This window comes from Thunnus albacares, chromosome 6 (genome assembly GCF_914725855.1).
Source record: "Thunnus albacares chromosome 6, fThuAlb1.1, whole genome shotgun sequence".
In the NCBI taxonomy this organism is placed as follows: domain Eukaryota; kingdom Metazoa; phylum Chordata; class Actinopteri; order Scombriformes; family Scombridae; genus Thunnus; species Thunnus albacares.
The window spans coordinates 8,229,649-8,253,739 of NC_058111.1; the positions used below are offsets into that span (position 1 = coordinate 8,229,649).

Below are 24,091 nucleotides of genomic sequence, written 5' to 3' on the forward strand. Positions count from 1 at the left end.
CTGTGGCAACCCAGCATATGCAGTTGCACATTTGTGTGACTCTATGTATTCAGCTTTATGCAGTACAAATATTCAGCAACATCAATGTGTAATAGTCTCATACTCAGTCTACATTTCTTTACAATGCGACCCTTCAAAAGAGTAGGCACAGAAACAAAGAGAGGTGCCCTGCAGCACACATTTGAATGCAGAACCTTCCCTCTCCATAACAAATGGTGGGTATTTATCACTCTGCATGGAGCTCAACTTATTCTTCCCTTTTCATGTTGGCACTGCACATTTTCATGCATTGACACAGTTGTTGAAGGCTTTAAGTAGTTCAGATACACGTGAGAAGTTCTTTTCCTTCTAAACTAAATGTTTTTTTCAAAGTAATTACATGCCTTTAGATGTTAAGACTTGAAACTGAATTACCAACTTTTTTGACTTGTGTTGTACAATCAATGTACATTGAGACATTACATACAGTCAGCAGGCTCCTTGCAACTCCCTTTTTAGATAGGGTACATTATTCTCAAACTGTATCTGCTGTACTATATACAGCAAGCTAAACCCCTGCAACGTGGTCCAAACACAATTTCCAATTTTTGTATCCATGCTGCAAGTTCAGGTCAGATTTGGGCTTGAAATATTATAGTTCATAAAAATTAAATTTCTACTGACGTTAGTGAAGACACTCAATAACAGACCTGACGGTGAGTCTATACTATACACTGCAGGAAAGGCTGGATCTGCTAGCTACCTGACCTGAATGGTTAGGTACTGTAAGGGAAACATGAAAACACAATGTTAGTTGTGATTTGTTAAGCGTTTGTTGGCTGGTTTGCCTTTATGATTGTTTAAGAGTGTCATACCAGTTTGTCACTGGAGAAGTTTTTAAGATTTTGGCTCTGTGCCTACTGTTCCCCAGTGGAAGGAGAGGAGCAGTAGTGGGTGTGTCATTGCCAATCCGGTGGTGTACTTCAATCTTAATCACTGCCTACCTGCTCAGAACAGCTAAAAAGCTCAGCGCACTTATGGTCCAAAAGATTTTGGTCATTATATTTGATGAAGGTACACAAACATTTTTGTGTCTTTTCACTTTTAATATACGTCCTTTAACCAGCTGACATGTATTCACACACAAAAATACTTCTTTCTGATAATAGCATTAATGTCCACAAGACAGAATTGATTCTTACCAGGATCTGTAATCCACAACAGCTAGCTTTCTATACTGACAGCCTTTCCTTTACTCTGGTCTTCTGGAGGCTGCGCGTATCTGTTCATCTGCAGTCTCTAATTGGAGTGATGTTGCTTATTGTCAAGGTATGATCACACACACCAGACCAGACTGTTGCAAAACAGACACAGAAACCTCTATGCTTCTATGCACATCAAACTTGTCGATTACAATTAATATTCTGTACCGTTTCTAATACAAATCAATAGGCATGTTGGATACTGACACATTGAAAACAGCTTATACAATACCATGAAAAACTGTAGATCAATTAAAACTTCTCTCTCTGCCAATAACTCTATAAAGACCATCTGTTTAAATCAATCCTCTTCCGGTGTCTCTGTCCAAGAGAAAGCATGGGCAACAACTGCGTGTGTCATTATTTATAAGAGTCAAGAGGCAATTTTACAACTGCTTAACAAAATTTTTGCTTCAGACCGGGATGATGTTAGAAATATTTTGTCAATTGTTCAGGCCTGGCTGGGCTAAATTAACTGGGGCTGGGTTGGCCTGAATGAATTCTGCGAGGATGGGCAAAGGCTCAAATTACGTGCCTGTACAGCAATCCACTATCTATACCCTCTAATGCAGAGAGTTGTTATGTCAAGCTGGCAAACTGAACACAGTCTTGTTTCACACAGGGAATCAGAGGAGAGTTAGACTGGACCAGCTAGAGTGCATGAGGAAGGGTTCAGTCAAGGCTTTCTATATTGTATCCACTGGACGTGTACTCTGCTCCAAAGATGTTTCAGTAGGATGCCTTTTCCTCTCTTTGTTTTGAAATTCTGAGCTGCTGAACTCACACTTGGGCTGTTTTTCAGCCGTGACTTTGAAGGCAGCAGGCAGAAAGGGGGCCTCTGATCTTTCTCCCCAAAGAGTTCTTCTCTCTCTACAGACGTGAGTCTGGCTGAGGCTCAGGTATCGAGCCACTCTGAGTTGTACAATAGTAATGAAATTAACAGGATGCTTTGACTTGAGCATTTCAAGACCGACACACACAACCCCACTCTGAAATGTTCTACAAATCTAAAATGATCAGTAGTTAATGTGCACTGATTGAATTCATACTGATCTTGAAATAAGTAATTTGCATTGAGCACCTGCTCCTGTGCTTGCTACAAATTTCATCACTGCATCTCTGGATTTTAAACATTTATACAGACATATGTTGACTTATAATTTCTGAGGATGATTTAATGACCATGCTGTTTTTACATTATTAAAAAGTCATTAATATTGATTCACTTACATAACTGTAGTTTTCAAAGGGAAATGATAGGTCAGAGTTTCATTTGATTTTCATCTCCTGGTTCCATAACACATGTGTGCTTCTAACATTGATGTCTTATTCTTGAATGACTGAAACACCCAGTTGGTCTTCAATAATTTATATAATATTTACACATTAAATGATTATTGCTGTGGTGCTTACACAGTACACTGCACTTGACAGTGTTGTAGGTTCACTTAGGTGTCTCACCGATTTCTCTTTCTCAGTCATGGTGGCTATTACCACTCATGCTGTCTATTACTTATTTATTCCACACAGTCAGTGTTGCTGTTGCCTGAAATGTAAAATGTAATATTTTTCTATGTGCCTGGGGATGTTTCCCTGGAAAGACCGTCCCAGTTACTGGATGTTTTCAACAAGAATGGGTCTCTTAAACTGGATATACTTTAGGTTGAATAGTTATCATGCTATAGCAGTTGGTTATATACACTAGTAAAATGGAAATACACAATGATGAAAATTACATTCAATAATTTTTAAATTAGGCAAGTTGTCTAAGACTCATTTCCATAGTATGTAGACTTGCTGAATAATTGAAGGGAAATGGGTATCTACATAAACACCTATACTCACATCTAGTTGCTGGCAAGTTCAACAGGCTATAGTGTTTCTACCCAAGGTCTTTTTTGTTATTATACTACTCATGCATTTTAGTCCTTGCCTTCTTTATGAATGGAGGAAAATATATTTTGTGCCTATCTGGCCATTAAAACTACAGTAAAGGACACTGATCAGCAGTAACTCATGATTTATGTTTGAATGAAAAAGAAAAAAGAGGTAAAGGGTAGCTACGTTGTCAAAAAATACAGGGTGGTGACAGCTGCTGGTGAATCAATGGTGAACATGGTGACAATCAGTAGCACCCCATCCCTATACTCTGATGACAGGTTGTTAGCACAAATAATCAACACTAGTCACATATAGCAAATGGGCCAAGATGATTGGATTCAGTAAGAAGGCAGTCCAAGGCAACTATGATTTTTTTTTTAAAAAAAAAGGTAAGTCAGTGTCGAACAATATGGACAAGCCAGCAGTCTCCAGCTTGGATGGAGGGACTGAACATTGAATAAAATCAGTTTAAGGTGAAAAAGTTCAATCAATAACAGTTAATATAGCATTGGGGGCCAAGAGAAGAAGGTATCTACAGTCATTTCAGAATTTTAAGGTTTGTGTATTGTTGTCAGGAACTGAGAATCTCTCCATTCAGTGATGGATGCACCTTCTTTGAAGCACAAGAAGTGGTCAGCATGGCTAGATTGATTTGTGTTGTGGATTGCATACTTGCAAAGCCAGGTTGTATGAGAGGCTGCTCTTTTGGGCTGATTCTACTGAAAAAGTGCAGCATACCACATATAATATTCATTCTTCCTCTGTTCTTTTTGGACATGGTCAGCCTGCCCACCATTTTGTCTTACCATTGTCTCACCAATTTTGAAAGGGTTTAAATGAACCTTTTATTGTCAGTCTCTCTATTTCTCTTCTATCTTCTTTCTCATGGTGGTTCAGTGTGTCAGTGTGGATCACGCTAAACATTTTACAAAATATATTATTAATTGTTAATTAGTAGTAACACAGTTTACAGTATGTAGATCATTTCATTTGTAAAATGAAAAGTAGTAGTTGTGTTATAATAAGGAGAAAAGGGACAAGAGACCACACTGATGTTTTGAGAAATACTCTGCAAATTGACTGCTACATTTTCAGATGAAGGCCATGAACCATGATCATTCTTGAATATGCCAGAAATTTAGCAGAAATGCAGGTTTCACAAGTCACTCTGAGGCATAATTATCCAACAGTTCCAGGGTAATTGTAAACATTCGCCCTCAAAGTGATGGAACAAAAGTGGCGGAGACACAGAGACCCACCATGGGTCAGCAGCCTGTCGCTTGATTTTCATTCTTTGGCGTTGCATCAACTAGAAATTAAACTGACAGTATCAGGTTCCAAAAGGCTGCAGTTCTTGGATCCTAGATTCAACCTGCTTTGTTCTACTTGCATAGAAAAATAACCAGGAAAAAACAAAAAGTGCATGATAGTTCATTGAAAATAATGAAGATGAAGGGAAAAATAAATACTAAATTAGGGGTAATTTAATCTAACAATGATTGGATTCCATATCTTCAGCAAATATTTAATGATCAGAGCTGATTCTTCCAAACAGCATAACAGCTCTACAAATGTTGTAAAAACATCTATACTTAATTCATTCAGCAATAATTAAGAGCATCTTAAACTTATACAAAGACTGTAATTTTAAAGTCAACAGCAGCTTAGTTTATCGATGTGATGATCAACAACTTCTAGGGTTGCCTTGTCTTCCTGTTCTGGTCATCTCTTCCTTTCTGCAGTACATGATATTCATCCAATGAATTTAGTGCAAAATGTGTGTCATTTAAGGGTGACGCAAATGCCGGAGACCTAATAATAATGTACTGTATACACACACACACACACACACATCTATATATCCCCTAATGTTTTTTTTATACTAATGTTTCTTTCTTCTATACAGCCTCCCAGCGATTATAAGAAATGTTATTCATGCCTCCACCCAGTTATAATAAAGTCCAGCACACCTGCAAAGCAGCCACCCCATACACCCTTAACAGCCAACATGAATCCAATGTTTCATCTGTAAAACTCACATTTTAATGCCATTGTTCATCATCTTTGATGTGAAAATGCCACACCAGTCTGCATCTGGTTCAAAAGCAGTTTAGCCAACTTCAATGCATTCAACACTGGACCTGAGAGTCTCAGAATCAGTGCAGGAAATGGAGTTGCTTTGATCTGTATCACACTGTCCTCCGTTTCTATCATCCCACTCTATTTCCATCAATTATCTGTTTAGGTAATTTTGAGACAAGACTATGTAAAAGTTTACAGTCTGTCACCCTGTGTTACTGCCTTTTGCTAGTTGTGTCAACGTATACGGTGATTTGACTGACAAAATATGAGTTGACTCTCGACTGATACATCAAATCATTGGGGTTTAGTGGCAGCCCCACTTAATCACATACTTTAATTTGCTTAACCTGAACCATTGCTTAATCATTGATGAGATTAACCACTCTGCAGACAATCATATAATGATTTGGAGAATCAAGGCTGGCTGCGGGGTTAAAATATTTTTCTAACCCTCTCAAAAGGTTTCCAAATCATTTTGTTCTATTTGACTGTGTTGCTGAAAAAAGATTTTCTTTGCATGCTATTCCAGATATCGGTGCATTCAGTGGGAAGACCAGAGGAGGGGTTTCTGTGCGTGAAGGCCAAGGTGTGGTACTTATGTGTACCCCCCCACCTCATTCTCCAGGTAAGAGCTTAGACCTTTGGGTACAACTAGAAGAAAACGTATTTTCCTCTCTCCACTACCTTTTGGATTGTCAGTAGACTCATTATTATTCATCACAATTCCTGTGACAACAAGTAATGTTGTTATTGCCGTGCCAAGGTGAATGATTGTTCATTTTATTTATTTATTTATTGCTCTTATTTTGATGGTTAGTTTTTGTACCCGTCCATTTTCCTATCCATCCATCCATGCTGTTAAAATGAGAGAAAACAGAGCCAGAACACAGATTCTCAGAGATCAAATTTGCTGGATCATTAGAAATGAAAAGAAATGTTACACAGCCAATTATTTCACATAGGCATAGCATAGGCACCGCTTTTTAATAGCATATCTTGAATATCCCTCTCTGCAGTTGTCCTCTAATGTAAGCTCTTATGTGAGCCATGAATCATCCAGGCTTTCTGTGTGCATCAGCTCTGTCGCACCACTGCACTGCACCCGTGGGAATGTTTGCCGAGTGCTCCTCAGCACCCGTTACTGCTTCTGGATGCCATTTTGCATGACATGATAGCAACTGTAGAATCAGCGACCATAATAGCTGACAAAAAAAAGACACAATTAATTGATTAATGATGCTTACTGATTGTCAGATTAAAGTGTAGTAGGGATGAATCTCATCCTCTCATCCTTAAAGCGCCTCATTAGTCACAGTACAGGTGTTACCTTTGCTCCAGGTGTGTTTATTTTTTCACACTGCATTTACATATCAGTCCACATACATGTGCATGCTTTCTTTTCTTCATTCAGCCTAACCAAGGTTTTCTTTTCAATTGCTAAAAGTGTGATTGACATAACACTAGAATCAAGCACTGGAGATGATGTTATGGGGTTAGAGCAGCATAATTTCAGTAGTGACTTTCTGTCATTTAAGGTTTGTTACAGTCTTGCTGCCGGATGCAGGTTTCAGTCATGATGACATACTGTGACCCACATGTTATATTGCTTGTATTAGATTGATTAAGTGGATCAATACAGAGCATATTATATACAGTAAATAGTCAGTCACTCATTGAAACTTTAAAGAAATTGGATTTTTTATGCCCTTTATCTGTATTTCTGTGGAACAAATGTAAATGTCACACAACAGTGAGATAAAAAGTAAATAATAGGGCAACCTTGGTTAAACCAATTATTGTTTTAACAAAAAAAATATTTTTAATCAGTCACTCTACTAAGGCTACAGAAATGTGCCTCTTAGCTACTACAACAATGTTTATTTTTGGCTTGTATTATGTGGTGATATAATAAGCATACCACAATCAGAATATGTTGCTTGAGCCAGCTTTGTCACATACAGTATAGATTATTATATTGTCAGAAATTGGTTAGTGGCAGGCCAACCCTGAACAGGCTGTTGAGCCTTTATTTTGATGCTTGTTTTTCACATATACAGATTATGCTCTAATACACAATACAGATAAAATTATAATTTCTTCAACATTGCAGACATGAAATGTAAATGATCTCCAAAATTTCCTGGCGTGATGAATGCCTTGGTGAGTCAGAGCGTATCACAATTGAAATTCATATCGCATAGGGAGTGTTAAACAATGTTTGGGTTAAATGGGTTGTGGGAGGATTCAAAGACATTAAAATGCCACTTAAATTAGATAGGTCTCATGAGTGAAAATAATTTGGAATCACTGAGATGTGAAAAGTTTATTATTTTCCATTTTATGGCTTTTAGCGCTAGTGATCAGTTTTTACGCATGTCTTTGGTAAATAGTGTTTTATTTTTATAAAGCTAAAAAGTATGATGACCTTTGAATGAAAGGTATGTTGCCATTCTCTATTTTATAGAGTACAGTTGGTGTACAGTAGTTTGTGTTGTACCTGCAGTTGTTGTCCAGTTTGGATAACTGTGTTCCCAATCCTTCATCCCGCTCCCCAATAATGTTTACTTTGCAAATTAATATGATATATATAATAATTGAAAATTGACTTGTATTCGATTCAGCTTTCTGCCTTTTTGCAGCCACTAACTTTAAGCTAACATTAAGTGTCGAACTGATTTGAAACAACAGGTAGTTCATTATTTACCAAGAGGAAAGTGATAATGTAAAGAAAATAATATAGCCATTGGATGCAAATGCAGAAGAGTTGTGGAAATAATGTTTTGCAACACTGAATAGATTAATTTGTCCCTGCGTTTGACAGTCATCTTTTTTAATATAATGATGGATGTGGCTGTGTAGAACTATGCACAACAGACACAAAGCAAACAGCATGCTCTTATATACTACTACTATATGTTCTACTATATGCTCTACTATATCTTCATCCATCCATTTTATTATCCACTCATTCCTATTAAGAGTCACTTTAACAACCATGTCTGGCTGTTTTTTCCTGCAGAGTCACGATTTGTTCATACCAAATCTGCAATATTTCTATTTTTTTTTTTTGCAATTTTATTTGTATATCAGCATGCTGCCAGGGATAGGGAGTTTTACCCTACCTGACTGCATATTGACTGGAATCTAAAAAATGAAAAATATAAAACACATGAATAAAATCTAAAAGATTCAACATACAAACAAATATTGATCATTTTTTCTGAGAATATTAGCTATAAAGACAGAAAAGTCCTTTTCAGTGCCCTGTCTTGTTGGATTTGGTTCATCCACTAGATAACAGAAGACTGCCCGTGTTATGTAATGACCCTTCACACATATGCATGCACAAAGGCATGCACATACTCAACCAAGCTCACTAGAATTAGTCCACTCTGAAATCTCAGTTATTATATGCCAGTTTTACCTTTCTGATGTTATCACCAATTAATTAAAATAACCTCGCTGCAAATAACATGCTCATTAAGGTCCTGTTAAATTGTTATTTTTCATCCATAGAGGCCTCTATATTATTTTCCTAGACTTTGTCTAGCAGTCATTTTATGCTGATGAGCATGCTGAGGCTTTGTTGCTGTGCAAATCCCATGCTCATTTTTTTTTTATTATTTTTTTTAAATTATTTCTGTTAAATAGTTATTCAGAAGTGGATAGCAAGTGGGGCATTATCAGTGTTGTGCCATACTATCTGTGATTAATAATTTTCTTAGTGTTTGTTCTTTTTTGACTGATGTAGTATATACAATATTATACTGATACCTATACAGGCTGTAACAAATTCTAACTCAGAGCGTAGCAGTAGTCTTTATGTGGGATCAGATGCACCTTTTTTATAGTATATTCTTGCTCTTTCACGTAATGAGACCGCATGAACCTTTTTTGTGCTTCAGTAATTATTTGTCATACTTTGCCACAAACTTACTGTAGTCAACAATCCAGTCAAAATATAATACTTCCTGTACTCTTCTGCATGAAGTGTATTTACCATTTATTACTGTTCTACAAGTATTGACTATTAAGAATAATACTTATGGAGTTGTCTGAGGTTTACCAGAGATGTAGATGTGCAGAAACATCCCACTATAATTAGCTTTTTAACACACAGGAATTTCGAAAGAGTGCATAGAGGGCTGTTACAAACATGTAGAGTAAGTCAAAATAGACAGAAGAATAGGCTCTGCATTTTTCTAATCTGTATCTTCTCCTCTTGCTTTTACAGAGATAATCTACAGCTGGGTGTTTAATGAGTTCCCCTCATTTGTTGCTGAAGACAGTCGGCGCTTCATCTCCCAAGACACTGGAAACTTGTACATCTCAAAGGTGCAACCTTCTGACGTTGGAAGTTACATCTGTCTGGTGAAAAACACGGTGACAAATGCACGGGTCCTGAGCCCTCCAACACCTCTAACACTGAAAAAAGACGGTGAGGCTCTCAGATTTATAGCACCTCTCACACATGATAGCTACTGATTTGTATGAATGCCCAGGCCAGACAAATCTAATGGATTTCAATGAATAAACCACACACAAAGTATTGAAAGTGTAAAAACGTTTGGGTTTTTTAGAGTTTTTTTTTTTTTTTTAGATCTATTACAGGGCTTCCTCCCTCTGAACCTGTTTAGCACAGATGAAAATCTTCTGCTGGTGCATTTTATTGTATCATAATGCATTTGGAGATTTTTTTTCAGATCAGATAGGTTAATAAAAGTGGGGCGGTCTGCGTTCTGCTGAGCCTCATGTTAGTGGAGGGCGTTATGAATTCCATACACACTGTAAATAGATAGTGAGCAATGCTTTAACATTAGTGTGGGGAGCCTTCTTCACTCACAATGTGCTTTGGTGAAACTAGCCATCAGGGAAATCATTTTCCAGCATAAAATTAACTGAATCAATGGCCCTTGCTGTGGATGGGATTTCGCTCTTTTATACTAGCCTCTCAGGAGCCATGCTGTGGAGCTGTTTGTTGGATTCAGGTGTGGATTTCACCTACAGGCTTTTTACATCTGACTACACAGAGAAACGTCCATCACTTCACACAAGTGCTTGTCATTGTCAAGGTTTCAAAGAACCACTGAGATTACATCCCCAGTGAAGCTGTGAAAGGGCCTTTGTGTTTAGGAACCAGGTTTGTTCCAAATGTTGCAACACAAATTTACCTCTTAAGGATTACATCCCTTCCAGCAAGATTTTTACTCTGTATTTGTATAACCTTGTCTGAAATGGTCCTCAGAGGCATACATAATACTTAGCACATAACCATGCTAAATTGGTTTGTGTCTCTTATTAATTGAGATGTGAAATACAGTCAGAAGTGCATTATGGTCAGTCTGCTATAAGCATTTTAGTATGGTTCATGGTTGGATAAAAGAAACAGAAATGGTCTTTTTTTGTTTGTTGTTATTTTTGCAACCATGAGTGGTGGAAAAGCAGTCAATTTTGCAGCATCCGTATTGTGATATGTAGCTATGGTACATGGGCTGAAGGACAGCACTCTCACCTGCAGAACAACATGGCCGAATTAAGTCTCTACAGCTGTAGGTCCATTATGCCAAAGAATGTCTTGGCATCCCTTGCAAATCTCATGATGTTCAGCAGCCATCTATAATATGAATTTTGGTCTAAAATGCTGAAAATTACATTGGCACATCTCACAGCAGACACCCAAATGTTCCCATGCTGTGTGCACCCCTCAGTCATTGGAGTCTGACCAATCAGACGCCGCAATCTGTGCCTCAGTAAAAGTGAGTGATTATTACACAGTTCAAGCTGGATCCGTGTGTGGCTCACCACTGTCAGCTCCAACCCTGACTCTCTCAATCAAAACAAGCATCTGGGCTCTATTATACCCTGTTGGAAGTCATCGATCGTCAGTTTGCAATCCACCTTGAGCAGAGCGGGGCTAAGCTCTGAACTCTGGACTAATGCACTGTTTTTAAACAGACAACAGTAAAGTAACAGTACATTGCAGAAAGATTCTCTCTTTGATTTGCCTGTTTGGTGTAAAAAGAATGTATATGTATAGCAGTAACTTGTAAGTGAATATGTGTGATAGAGCTTCACAATTGAGCTTCAGAGAGGTTTTAAACTGTTGGAATCAAATTGTGAGTTTTTTTTTTAATTATTTGAAGTAAAAATCAAAGATGAAAACCAGAAGTTTTAACCTGAGATTTATAATAGCATTGCAAAGCTACATTCTAGTTTACCATAACCTATCATGTTTACTATATTTATCATGCACAGTTTTGTTTATAGTGATGCAGTTTTTGGCTTGTTTTAACATAAGCTATCCTGTAAATTACAGATCATTGTAAACCTGCCAGAATGTCTGATTATTTATTTGACAGTTAAGAGGAGCCATTGCTTTTGTAGTTTATTTGTCTTTTTTCTTATAAACTTATAATGGAAATTGTGAGTGATAACTTAGAACTATAAAGGTACAAGCTGTTATCATTCTTAAACTGAGTGACATTTTATACATGTAGTAATACTTAATAGTAACTTAATCTAAGTTATTGATTTTTAAACTTTATTTGAATCAGTAATGTTGGTAAGTACAGGAGTGAAACTGGCAGATGTTAGTTATGATGAGTGGAGAAACAAACAACATTGGAATTTATCCATCTACAATTCAATTTTAAACTGTCAAAAAAATTACAGATTGGACCTTTAACCATTATTTTTACTTACAGTGGTAAAGCGTCCAGTTGGACTGCAGCACTGGGGGTGTTATTGTTGTCATAAGACATTTTCTCTCGCCACAATGACAGTAATATCAGTGAAACATAATGTTTGGGGGCACATCATCTCCACATGTGCGTGTCTTCTGAATTATTATTATTATTATTGAAGACCATAGGCCCATAGCCATATTGGATGTCAGCATGGTTTTTTTTTTACTAACCAACATATTTTTTGTTGTGTAGTCAAAACAAATCATTGCACTTTACCCTGAATGTGCACATTCTGCTGTTAAGAAAGTACCATTTTGTTTTATTATGTTTTTTGTGTAGAATATTTCACTGCTGGTGTTGCTGGTATAGGTGAGGATCAGTAACCTCAAGGGTGGACTTTTTCTACATTATGGGTGTAACAATCCATTTATTACCAGTCCGGCTGTGCAGAAATTGGCAGGAACAATTCAAGTGTATAGAGAAAGTAAGAGGTAGTTGTTTGTAAACCAAACAAAATTGTACTTTTACATGAGAAAATCTGAATACATTGTTCTACATTTACAATAAAAGGGAAATTTAAGTTTTGGATTTAAAATTTTCATGCAGGTCTAAGGACTTTGTTACAAAATCTGTCTGTTTTAAGTTATGTGTCACCATTTTACAATGTATTTATTATTTTTACTTAGATTCAAAATTATTCTAGTATTAATGCTTCACTAACACCTAACTATAAGTTCCCTATTAAGCATTTTTAAGCAGTATACACATTCAATAGATGGTGTATACTGCCCTCATAAGTTATACCAATCCTGCACATTAATAAACACTTGAAAATGTCCTTATATCTGCTTATAATTATATTGTATATATATATGTGTTATAGACCATTTATTAGATGTTTATATACTGCTTATAAATGATAAACAGGGGGACTGTGTTACCAGTGCTTCTGGGAGTTGTACTAAAACATCAATCGATAACAGATCTGGACAGGACAGGATAACGGAGACAAAGAAACACTTACTATGCTAAAAGCATTGAAAAAGTTTTAGGAATGGCCTCATACTGTAAAAATTGGTTCGCAAAAGAACAAAGCACAACAGAAAAATGTGATTTCGATGTGATTAATAAATGAAATTGGAACATAAGATATAGAGTGACACTACAAATGAGGGCCGGTAATGTTTTAGCACACCAAGCCTAGACATTATTTCTTTCAATTCTATCAAGTCCAGCCACTGAGGCTGAATTTATATGATATTAAATATACCATGGCATGAACCAATGAAATATTGCAAATTCATTACATGTGAAGGGCTGCTTTGGAGCCATAAATGTTGAGAATGAGATTGAAATTGAAAAGTTCTTTGGAACAAATATCATAAAACTCATTTTCCATACATAGTGGGCCACAATTCAATAACCCTACTCTGTCTTTGCAGCATTCATTTTATCACATAAAAAGTGTCAGGTACACGTAGGAGGTGTAATTATGGTTTCTCAAATGTCATGCCGGTCATTTGTCTTACTGATCATGTACGTTATAATGCACCTGGAGCAGCACTGCATACAGTCTGATATGTTTTATTGTGATTGTCATGAAGGTGCTGGGGTTAACAGTGTGTCCATTGATGGCGTTCATATGTAATGATTGTGTGTGCATTCCTCTGTAAAGAGTAAAACGCTCATATAATATTCATATCACAGACTTCCATTTAAAAAGACAGATAGTAGTAATTAGATCCCAGATGAAGGTGTTTTCGTTTGTTACTCCAAATTTGCTCAGTGCCATCTGACATATCATCCTGACAAATGGGTGAATTATAAATGACCACCTTAACATACAGATGAATAAACAAAGAAAACATGTCCTCTGGCTATGACTTAGAGTGGAGGTGTTAGTTATAGTGGCACTTAGCAAGACTGATAACACGTTATCTCTTGTGCCCTTTGCAATGTATTTACGAACTGTAGAGTGGATTACTAATTCTTAAGGATAATACACTATTTTTCCCTGTTGTCATTGGTGTATATTTGTTAGTACATCATCTTAATGGTTTGTTTTCTGAGACCATGGCCTATTTTACCATTTCTTGCACAGTAGACATTGTTGTTGTGCATAGATGATAACATGCTACCTGCAGAATAAAGAACATATCAACTTGGCTAATCTTGTATGTTTTACTCAAAACCACAATGTTTTGTAGAGATCAAAAATATGATTATTCAGGTGCATGCTCTGTATTTGATCTAAAACAGTATTACCAGCCCTATTAATAAACAGTGTGTAAAATGAAGGTGGATAGTTGAAAGATATGCCAGATGGTGTGCATAATGTGCAGACCCTCAACTGAACACTGCATGATTTAATGTATCGTGTTTATCATGAGAGGCCAAAGCACCAGGAATCCTCAGGAAAGTTAAATTCGCTGCCAAATTTTGTTCCACAGTTGTTGTTTGCATACTCAAAGCAGGTACCAGGGCAATAGGAAGTGGGCATCCTGATTATTTTCGAAATCACTGTGTCCAGTCTCTGCAAGTAAAAATGTAAGAGGATGAGGATGATGGGAAATGGTGGTAAGTGGCTTTTTCAATCTGCTTGGTTTTAATATCTGCAATTCTTCTTTCTTAACCTTTTCCAGGTGTCATGGGTGAATATGAGCCCAAAATTGAAGTGCATTTTCCTACATCTGTTCTGGCTGCCAAGGGAGTCACTGTCAGACTGGAGTGCTTTGCTCTGGGGAAGTAAGTAAACAAGGACATATTGCACAAATATAGATTGTTGCTTATTACAGCAGTATCATATTAATCACCAGGAACAGTAAACTACAGCCTATAACCGCTCTGTTGCTAAGAGATCCTTTAGATAATTCTCCTTGTGTTTTTCTCTCTCCTTTAAATTATATTATTCCATTACCTGAATGGGAACCAGGCATATCTTGTCTTCAGGCAGGATGTTAAGTGAGTGTAGAGAAGTATAGCATAGTAGCTCTACTGTTAGATGGCATGTTAGTGCATGGGGGAAGACTGAATAGGGAATTCTCCCCTAGGGACCCATGTGTTCTCATAATTGAGAGCCCTAATGTATCTGTGTTTCCTGGGTGCTTTCAGGGTGTGTTATGAATGTAGAAAGCCAAGGTTATGTCTATGAAAAAAAAAAATAAAAAAATGAAATTGTAATAGTTGTCTGCCAGGAGGGAAAGCACACTTGTGTCCACAGAGACTAAAATAAAAAACACAGTTAATAAAGTTGGCTCTTCTGGTTTCATGCTTTGCAAATGTGTTACCTTTTTAAATTAAAAATATTTTTTTGAAATTGAGTCTCGTATTAAAATAACTGGAATGGTTAAACTATGGGCAGGAAAGACCAAAAAGGAAGTCGCATTTATTTGTAAAAATTTAACTTTCAAATCAAAAATGATTCAGAAACATTTTCTATATGTTCTTTTCCAAAGCAAAGTTGAAGCGGTATTAAACATTACAAGATATCATTTCCATTGCAAAACATAATCTTTCATCATCCCTACTCCATTTTGTTTATAATTATTCAGCATGAATTATTCATTGCTTGACTGCCATCTTAAGTGCAAACAATCTCTAATCTAAGATGACTAAGAACCTCATAATTGTTTACCTTGATTTCAATTAATTATCCACATTATGGCAAGTCATTTTCTAAATATATAGACACTGCATTATAATATCACACCCTTACTTTTCCCTTTCAAACCGGGCAGGAGTTTTTTTGGGTGCTTGTAGAACAGCCAAGCAGCTTGAGTCCTTGCCCTGTGCTTCCCTCAATAAAGTAATTTGTGCATGATGGCTTTCAGTCAGACAGTGATTCCAGCGACTTACCCTTTTACGTAGAGATGAATGATTTATCAATGCACCCTATTAAGAAATGGCAGCCTTTATATAGCACTGAAAATGAAGTTAAAATGAGTTCTGTTTTCCTGTTGATCAATATGCATGATGGCACCATTGGCTAAGACGAGACAGAATAGCTCTTTGTGTGTGAATGCCATAGCTCCTTGATGTGATTGTCTGTCGTGATATTTACCAGTGACAGTACTTTATAGGTCCCAGTCAAGGGCAAAGAGAACAATGAGACAATGAAAATGAAAAAGAGATCAATAAAAAACATAGTCCTCTTTAACTGTAAATAGCTTAGCATTCTATTACCTTGTAATGGTGTTATATATTTAGTAATGTCTGCAAGACTGATTATTAATTATGGTTTTATAACTCATGATTAGGTGGATTCTCTGTTTCTGTGGGATAAAAACTGGTATTTATTTTGTGGAGCATCAACTGTGTTTCTGGTTACTTCATATACATAAATAGATAAATAAAACCAAGAACAACTTTGGCTGGAAAAGGGCTTCATTAGCACTTTCCAAATGGGCTTATCATGTCTTTCATGTGAACAAAACTTCCAATTATATTCAAAGGCCAATAACAATCCAGCTCAGTTTATTGCAGTTACTGCCTTCATTAGCAGTGGTCACAAAGCCAGCTCACAAATGATGTGTGGCCCGACAAGGCTCAACAGGATTATATAGGCGTAGACCAAAATTACTTAACAGGCAATTAGTTCATTCTTTAAGCAGTGTTGTAAACCAAATACACAGTAGCGCTCGGTTCAAAACAAAATATGGCACTGCTCATTGTCATCATCTAAACCACTATAGTTTACTGGGTTGTCTGGCGTCCAGCAGCCAGGCTTAGTGGATGTTTTCTGGATGAATATCTGTGACAAAAAAGTTAGATTCATGCTTGCTTCTGTTACATAAACATAATATACACTGGCTGTTTAACAGTGTCCAGTATACTGAAAATAAATTGTATTTTAAATAGAGGTGATATGTAATATTATCATATAAATTTGGGTTGTGCAAGACAGTTATGATTCAGCTTGTATTCGGTTCATTTAAGCAATAGCAGCCAGTTTAATAAATAATGTATCGGGTTAGCTACTATGAATGATTATAACCAACTATAGATTATGATATACTACCTATAGATTTACAAAAATAAGAAAATTAATGAAAAAATTGGCTTCACAGTGTGATTTACAAGAAACTGTGGAATATGCAGTGCTGGTAGCTGTTTTTATTTAAAGGGACAGTGAAGTATAAGGTTCATTGTAGTTCAAAAAACCTTGTACATTTGATGGGTTACACATTCTCCCACTCATTTCCACTTAAAATATAATATGCGGCATGTGGTAGAAGCTTTCATCCAAATTGCCTTAGAGTAGTGTGAGATACTTTTAGTTTCAGTGACCCCAGAGGGAATCAAACTCTTGAAACCCTAGCAGTTTCTCTACTCATTGAGCTATACAGGGCCACAAGGACCACATTTTCAGTTGCAACAGAAAGTGCCTCTTAATAACAATAGATTTTACACTCTTGGTTAATGTTTTTGAAAGACAGCTGTTTTTGCCTAGATCATACCTGTAAAGTGTGGCTTTGTGTTTCATCTGAATAGGTGCTCATTTTAAAAAAAACGGTGTAGAATTTCCCAAAGGTATCGAGAAATTGAAAGCTTAACAAATGAGCTAAGTGGTGGGATAATATGTAGATCTTAATAGTCTAATGCAAATCAATCCTCCACTACATTTTGGTTTTTAGATTTAATTTTGAACTTTTAGTACAGAACAAGTCCAGATGAGGGCACAGCAATTGTGTGAAATGCTAATTAAGATGTAATCTACAGAACTCGCTACGGGCACATTCTTCAATTGAAAATTGTAACACCTTACATAAACTCCAGTGTGTAATACATTCACAATGTAAGGGTATGAAATACTCAGTTTGTACACTGTGATAAAATGTACATGACCAGAGCTTCAGAGTTCAGGAGTTTATGCCAACAGTTTCATACAAAGACAGTGACAGGCAGAGTTTCTCATTTCTGAGCTGAGTAAGCCTATTCCCTTCTGCCTGCCCCCAGTCCTGTGAACACGTACATACCTAGTGCTCATAATTCAACCTCCAAAGAGAAATCCTGCCACGGACTCAGGAAGATTCACCCTCATGCTCCAGCCCCTCAAGGTCTCTATAGATTTGCTCTGTTCTCTGGCTAGTCAAGAGTTTAGTTGGAGCAAAATTCTCATTCAATATCATACAATATAAGGAAGTGCTTCATAACAACTTCATACCATATTCATGAGTACTGATTCAGTATCTATGCCTATTGTTAGAATGTGTTTATGTTCTAACACCCCGCAGGTATATTAAAATGAAAATGCAAGTGAACCCACATTACACCACAGATCTTTGATTTACCCATGGCCCCACATTTTGCCCCTGGTTCTCATACTGTATGGGTAGATATTTGTAGTTGATCCTATTGAACTGTATAGATATCCGCACTGCAGATCACTAGATACTAGTGGTGACAATGACTTCTGATGGCTGGATCAATGTATAACTACAGGGTGAAATTATACTTTTCTATTTTTTTCAGGTACCAACTGGAATGAATGTCAAATAAATGTCAAGTAAAGAGTGAATATTGTGACTGTCTACAGTATGAATGTGTCATATTATCATCATGTACTGTATGTTGTGTCTAAAAAAGACTGCTATGCTAATCCACATTTTTCAAAAATACTGCATCAATATTTTTTCAATCCTTGGATCTTGACAGGTGACAGGACTTTTTCCCCAAATTTGGTATGTGACATAAAACTCCTGTCCACAATGAAAAAAGAACACTTTGTTTAATACAAAACATGCTCTGAATCCTAATTCAAGTCCATTGCAGCCAAGAGCACTTCAATGTCCTTGTGAATTTAGTACAGATAAAAAAGCTCAGGATGTAACATTTCCATCTTGGCTAAATGATTGATGGGTTCACTGGAGGTATGGTGTCACATTTCCATCTTTCAGAGACCTGTCAAATCTAGTTGTCATACAAGAGTGCTACTAATAGCGCATAGTAAGACATTCGCTTTCTGCATGTGCAAGTCATCTATCATAAGGATCTATAGGGAAATCCATGAATAAACAGGGATAGATGGCAACGCTCGAACACTAATCATAAAATTCTCTCTGGCTGTTGTAATAACCTGATTTGAATATGGTCCCTGATCCTATGTGTGGATCATTCGGTACAGTAAATATATCATAAGGGGTCAAAAGGTCAATGATTCATATGTAGAGCAGAACGAACATTAAATAAGCATCGTGGTATGTCACTACTTAACTGCAGAAGAACATCTGGTATCTGTAGGTTTGTTACAGCCAGATATTTTTATCTGTAAGTATTAATGATATAGTTTATTTAGAAACTGTGAAGATTCTTCAGTTTCCCTTTTTTTCTGAATAAACAACAAAGCAATTGAGCATTTGAGGGACAGTTCACCCTCAAAAATACATATTTTTCCTTTTACCTGTAGTGCTATTTGTCAATCTAGATCGTTTTGATGTGAGTTGCTGAGATTTGGAGATGTCTGACCTCTCTTGGATACAATGGAACTGGATGGCACTCAGCTTGTGGTGATCAAAGCACCAGAAAAATACATTTGAAAAACTCAACAGCAGTGTCTCTCAAGAAACCATGACCTGGTTACTCAAGATAATCCACAGATCTTGTTATGAGCAGTTTCATGTTTCTTTTTTTCTTTTTTTCTACCGCACTACACCCACCAACTATGAGTAAATGAGTAGTAACTAAGCATTAGTTTAAGCTGATACAGTTCACACATGCAATATAAGAAAGACTCAAAATTGTTAAAGGTTTTAATTGTTTCTTTTAATTTTCTCCCACACAGCCAAACTAGAGAGAGAATCTATCAATGTTATCTTTTTAAAAAATATATCAATAGTACTTATCATAGTTATTATTACAAGGTCATTCTCAAATAAACACCTATTGAGTGTACAGTACAGTATATCCTCTACATATTATCCTAATAATAATGCTCTTATTTTTTATCCAAGACAGAAAGAAACAAAGAACCTGACATTTTTTATTATGAATTATGAATTACATCATTTCAGCTCACACTGTAAAATATGTGTAAATACTGCTTGTCCTCCTGTTTCACTGTACTGTTGAGTATATAATCCTACTCTGTTCTCCTCACAGCCCAGTGCCAACAATCACATGGAGGAAGATAAATGGAAACATCCCCAAAAAAGCAAGACTTCGGAAGTCCCAGGCTGTGCTGGAGATTCCCAACATTCAGTTGGAGGACTCAGGAACTTATGAGTGTAAAGCGGAGAATCCAAGAGGAGGAACTGCTTTCAAAGGACATCTACAGGTCTACAGTGAGTCTAAGAATGCTCTTTTTCTCCATTGATTTGTTTATCCTTTACCTTTGTACAGCCATCATACATCATCTAAGAGCACAAGTGTTGATGTATTTCATTGCAGGAATAGTGGGCCAAACAGCGCTATAAACAACTAGAAACCTTTGTGTAAGCTATTTTGATCATTCTGCACTGCTTCCAATGATTTTTCATGCTATAATCTTTGCAAGTGACAGTATTCTCAAATTCAAGCCAGGGGGCTAATACCAGTCCATCTGAATTTGCTGAACAGTCAGAGGACTAATTATATATCCATCTGAGATAATCCGAGAACAAGTGTTCATCACCACAACAAATGAGCTGTTTCTTATAGTTGCAAGAGGAACAGGTCCCTTAACAGGTGTGTTTTGTCCCAGGCACAATGTTCTGAACATCTCCTCTGCTTTGTTTTTTATTGTAATAGACTCTATTATCTGTATTTCTCAAAGATTTGTCATAATGTGATCTGAAGTAGTTTTTTTTTTTATATACAGGATATCCATGGAATTTGCTGAGCACAACTATTTCATTATCTTCGTCACTACAAAAACATATATATCAGCTAAGAGATCCGCATTACATATTTTAAATTAAATCAGCAGTATTTACAAAATGATCAGTTAAAGGGAATACCCATTAAGGTTGGGTTATACGTCAATACGGACACAGACAGCAGGTAGTCGGTTCTGTTTATTCTACGTTGGGTGGTTATATACACAGACGTGTTCGCACATTTGTCGGTGCATATGTTTCGTGCATTCAATCAGCATGATCATACATTTTGGGCTGCACATGAATGATCCATATGGACTGTCTCAAACATAGACAGATGATAAAATTAACGTCATGCTGAACCTTATGGCTTTACAGATACAGAAAATATTTACACTTAGCTCATCCTTACTAACAGCATAGTGTTCTCAGCATAAATCTTAAGATGTAAAACAGATGGAAACACTGGAATAATTTGTTTAACCAAATCTAGGCTTATCACAAAAAAACTTCACACATAGGGAGTAGTTAATAAGTTATCATATTTATATTTGCAGTAGGCACATTGTACTGCATTTTTGTTTTTTTATGTACAGTGGTTACATATCAGTTTTAGGATGGACTTTAATTCAGTTTTCAAACCAGTGTGATGAACAAGTAAGCTCGTTGAATTACTGCCTTTGCCCGTGACCATATTTATCTATGAGGGTGCATGTCTCCCATTCCTCTCTCTCCGTACCATGTGCACAGGGCCAAGATAATGGACTGTCTCAGCCTTGGTAGGACACATTTCCAAGGCCCTGCACTTCTTGGCAACCTCCATTCTGTTGACATCACAAGGAGAATAGGGAGCCTAATTTGTAGCAGCCTCACGCTAAATGTAATTTACACAGGTCAGCTGGAAGTTTGAACTTTCATTGTGAGGGAGACCTTCCTGACCATAATCATTCAATCAAACCACACACAAAAAAAAAGTATTATACTGAAGGTGCCATATGCAAAGAATAGAAAAGAATGTGCTTGGCATGTAACTGTAGGAGACGCAGCCCAGTGGCAGGGTTCCCCGGTGTCTGCAAACACTTAATAAGAAATAAACCATTATGCAATGTGCATCATTCGGGTCTGGCAGTTTGTATCGTACTATGCAATCATTTGGATAAATTGGTTCTGTAGTTTTTATAGAAAACAAAGATCAAGCAAAACATCTCATGAATATATGTGGAAGGTTTGACGTTTAAAGCCTTACAAATCTAGTAATTTGTGACATTAACCACATAATAATAGTATGTCATCATCAGTAACTGTTTAACTTGTCCTCAAAAGTATAATCTGCATAAATGGGTCACACATTTTTTTTATTTTTTTTATATATAGGTATTATAGTTTTAAAAGTAAAAGTATAGCAAACCATTAGAGATGAAAATTAAAGAGGAAATAAGGTTAGGGTTAATTTCTAACATTCCCTCGCCTACACAAGGCAAACGATCCAGCCCCCAGTAAAAGGTCTTGTAGTTTTTATATTCTTATACAGTTCAAGAATTGGAAAAATGCACAACCACAGATAAGACCCAGTAGATGGAAAGAGACAACAAGATGAAAAGAAGGTACATACAGTCATACAGTACTATAACAGCGTTCAGAATTGTGACAGAAATTCTCTGCAGCATGTTGAGTTGGACAGGAATTGTGTATGTATGCAGCCTTGGAAAGACAAGCAAGCAGGCTATGAAAAAGAAAGAAAAGGGGGGAAAAAAAAGCTTCTTGGTTAAGGGGCCCTCAGGAAAGGCAGTCATCTAGTTTGCCTATGCCATAGGCGAGCCATGCGATAGAGGCAGAAAACAGAACATGGTCACGAACATGATACCAAAAACATGAACGTGATCCACTCTTGGAGAGGAGAGAATATTGGCTTTTCTCTTTCTGACAACAGTGCAATTGTGGGCTCCAGCAGTGAAAATCTCTAGGGCATTTTCTGTGACTGGTGGTGCATGTTGGTCTTAGCTAGAGGTGTGCTGGTATACTGGTTTTACTGTAAAGTTTATTATGTATAGTATTTTTGACCACAATATTCTTAACAATATAATATATACAGAATTATATAGTATTTTATTTAGTTCTGGAGTAATTCTAATATTCTTTTACGAAACCAGTTCAGAAAATTTAAGCCTAGACAAAACTCAAAACCATGTCCAGTACCCCATTCAGACTGACACAGTGAAAGTGTGTCAGCCCCGTTTCGGGAGTATGCTTGTATGGGTCAACCTGTGATGTTAAAATGAAACTTATCTAGTAATTATTATTATATAATGTAATGTAGTTTAATTCTCAGGTTTATCAGTGAAGTGTATGGAAATGGGTCCGACGCAAAAATAATGTGTAATAAATAAAAAGCTGTACACAACATAGAATGCGTAAAGAAATGATTTAAATAATGTGCCGCAATGGATGAAAAAATAAATACTTTTATATTGAAGTGTGTCCCAAACCAAATTTTTGCTTCTGTTGTGACTATAGCCTTAATGGACGTTATAAAAGAGTCTTAGTATACTACATCCACTGATTTAAATGCTGTCTCCTATAGGGTCTGTTGACCATGTAGTCATGTATACATATTCTTTTTTTTTGTATAAGAACAGGTGATCATACATGTGTGTGTGTTTCATAGATACTTACTCTTAAATCCTTTTTTTTTTCTCTTCAAGCCCTCCCTCAGTGGGTCAGAATGATTAATGATACTCAGATGGATAGTGGCGAGAAGCTCCAGTGGGAGTGCAAGGCCACAGGAAGGCCCCGGCCCACCTATCGCTGGCTTCGTAATGGTTTGCCCTTGACAACCCAGGTACCTACACAGTAACCTCTCCTTTTGTTGATTGTACCTTGAAATATCTGAATTACTCCTATGAAACCATACAACCTCTACATGTAGCATTATCATGGACAGTTATATGTATATGCAGCTGTGATGTTCCTTCGTTCACTTTTGTCTCGTTACAGGGTCGAGTTGAAATTGTGAATGGAGAACTGAGCATTCAAAAAGTGCAGCAGATGGATTCGGGAATGTACCAGTGTATTGCAGAAAATAAATATGGAGCCATCTACTCTAATGCCGAACTCAAGATTTTAGGTAGTTACACCTTCGGTTTATAATTGAAATTAGACCAAGCAAGTCAGTAAAAGAAAAATATCTTGTATGAGATAACTTTTCTTTTCTGCAAAGCATATTTCTCGATACTCTATAAGAATAAAATGCAGACCGAGTATTGGCATCTGAATAAGGTACCGGATGATAGGTAAGGTAGATTGAAATGCAAGTGGGGAACGCTGAACTGTGAGATGTGCTGATTGCCAATCAATGGTCCCTGATTTAACCCAGGCAGTGGGCGGCATGAATAAAAGAAGGACCCTTATG

General features: G+C 36.7%; 1 protein-coding gene across 6 annotated transcripts in view; it reads left to right on the forward strand.

Annotated features, from left to right (window-relative positions):
* The window catches only part of cntn5 (contactin 5), a 108,638-nt gene that overhangs the window by 57,207 nt on the left and 27,340 nt on the right, over nucleotides 1–24,091 (forward strand). For all 6 annotated transcript variants that reach the window (XM_044354354.1, XM_044354357.1, XM_044354355.1 and 3 more), the window contains exons 6-11: nucleotides 5,734–5,829; nucleotides 9,439–9,642; nucleotides 14,533–14,635; nucleotides 19,988–20,169; nucleotides 23,385–23,521; nucleotides 23,677–23,806. In XM_044354354.1, the coding sequence (XP_044210289.1) occupies nucleotides 5,734–5,829; nucleotides 9,439–9,642; nucleotides 14,533–14,635; nucleotides 19,988–20,169; nucleotides 23,385–23,521; nucleotides 23,677–23,806 (852 nt within the window). The remainder of the gene's footprint in view (nucleotides 1–5,733; nucleotides 5,830–9,438; nucleotides 9,643–14,532; nucleotides 14,636–19,987; nucleotides 20,170–23,384; nucleotides 23,522–23,676; nucleotides 23,807–24,091) is intronic.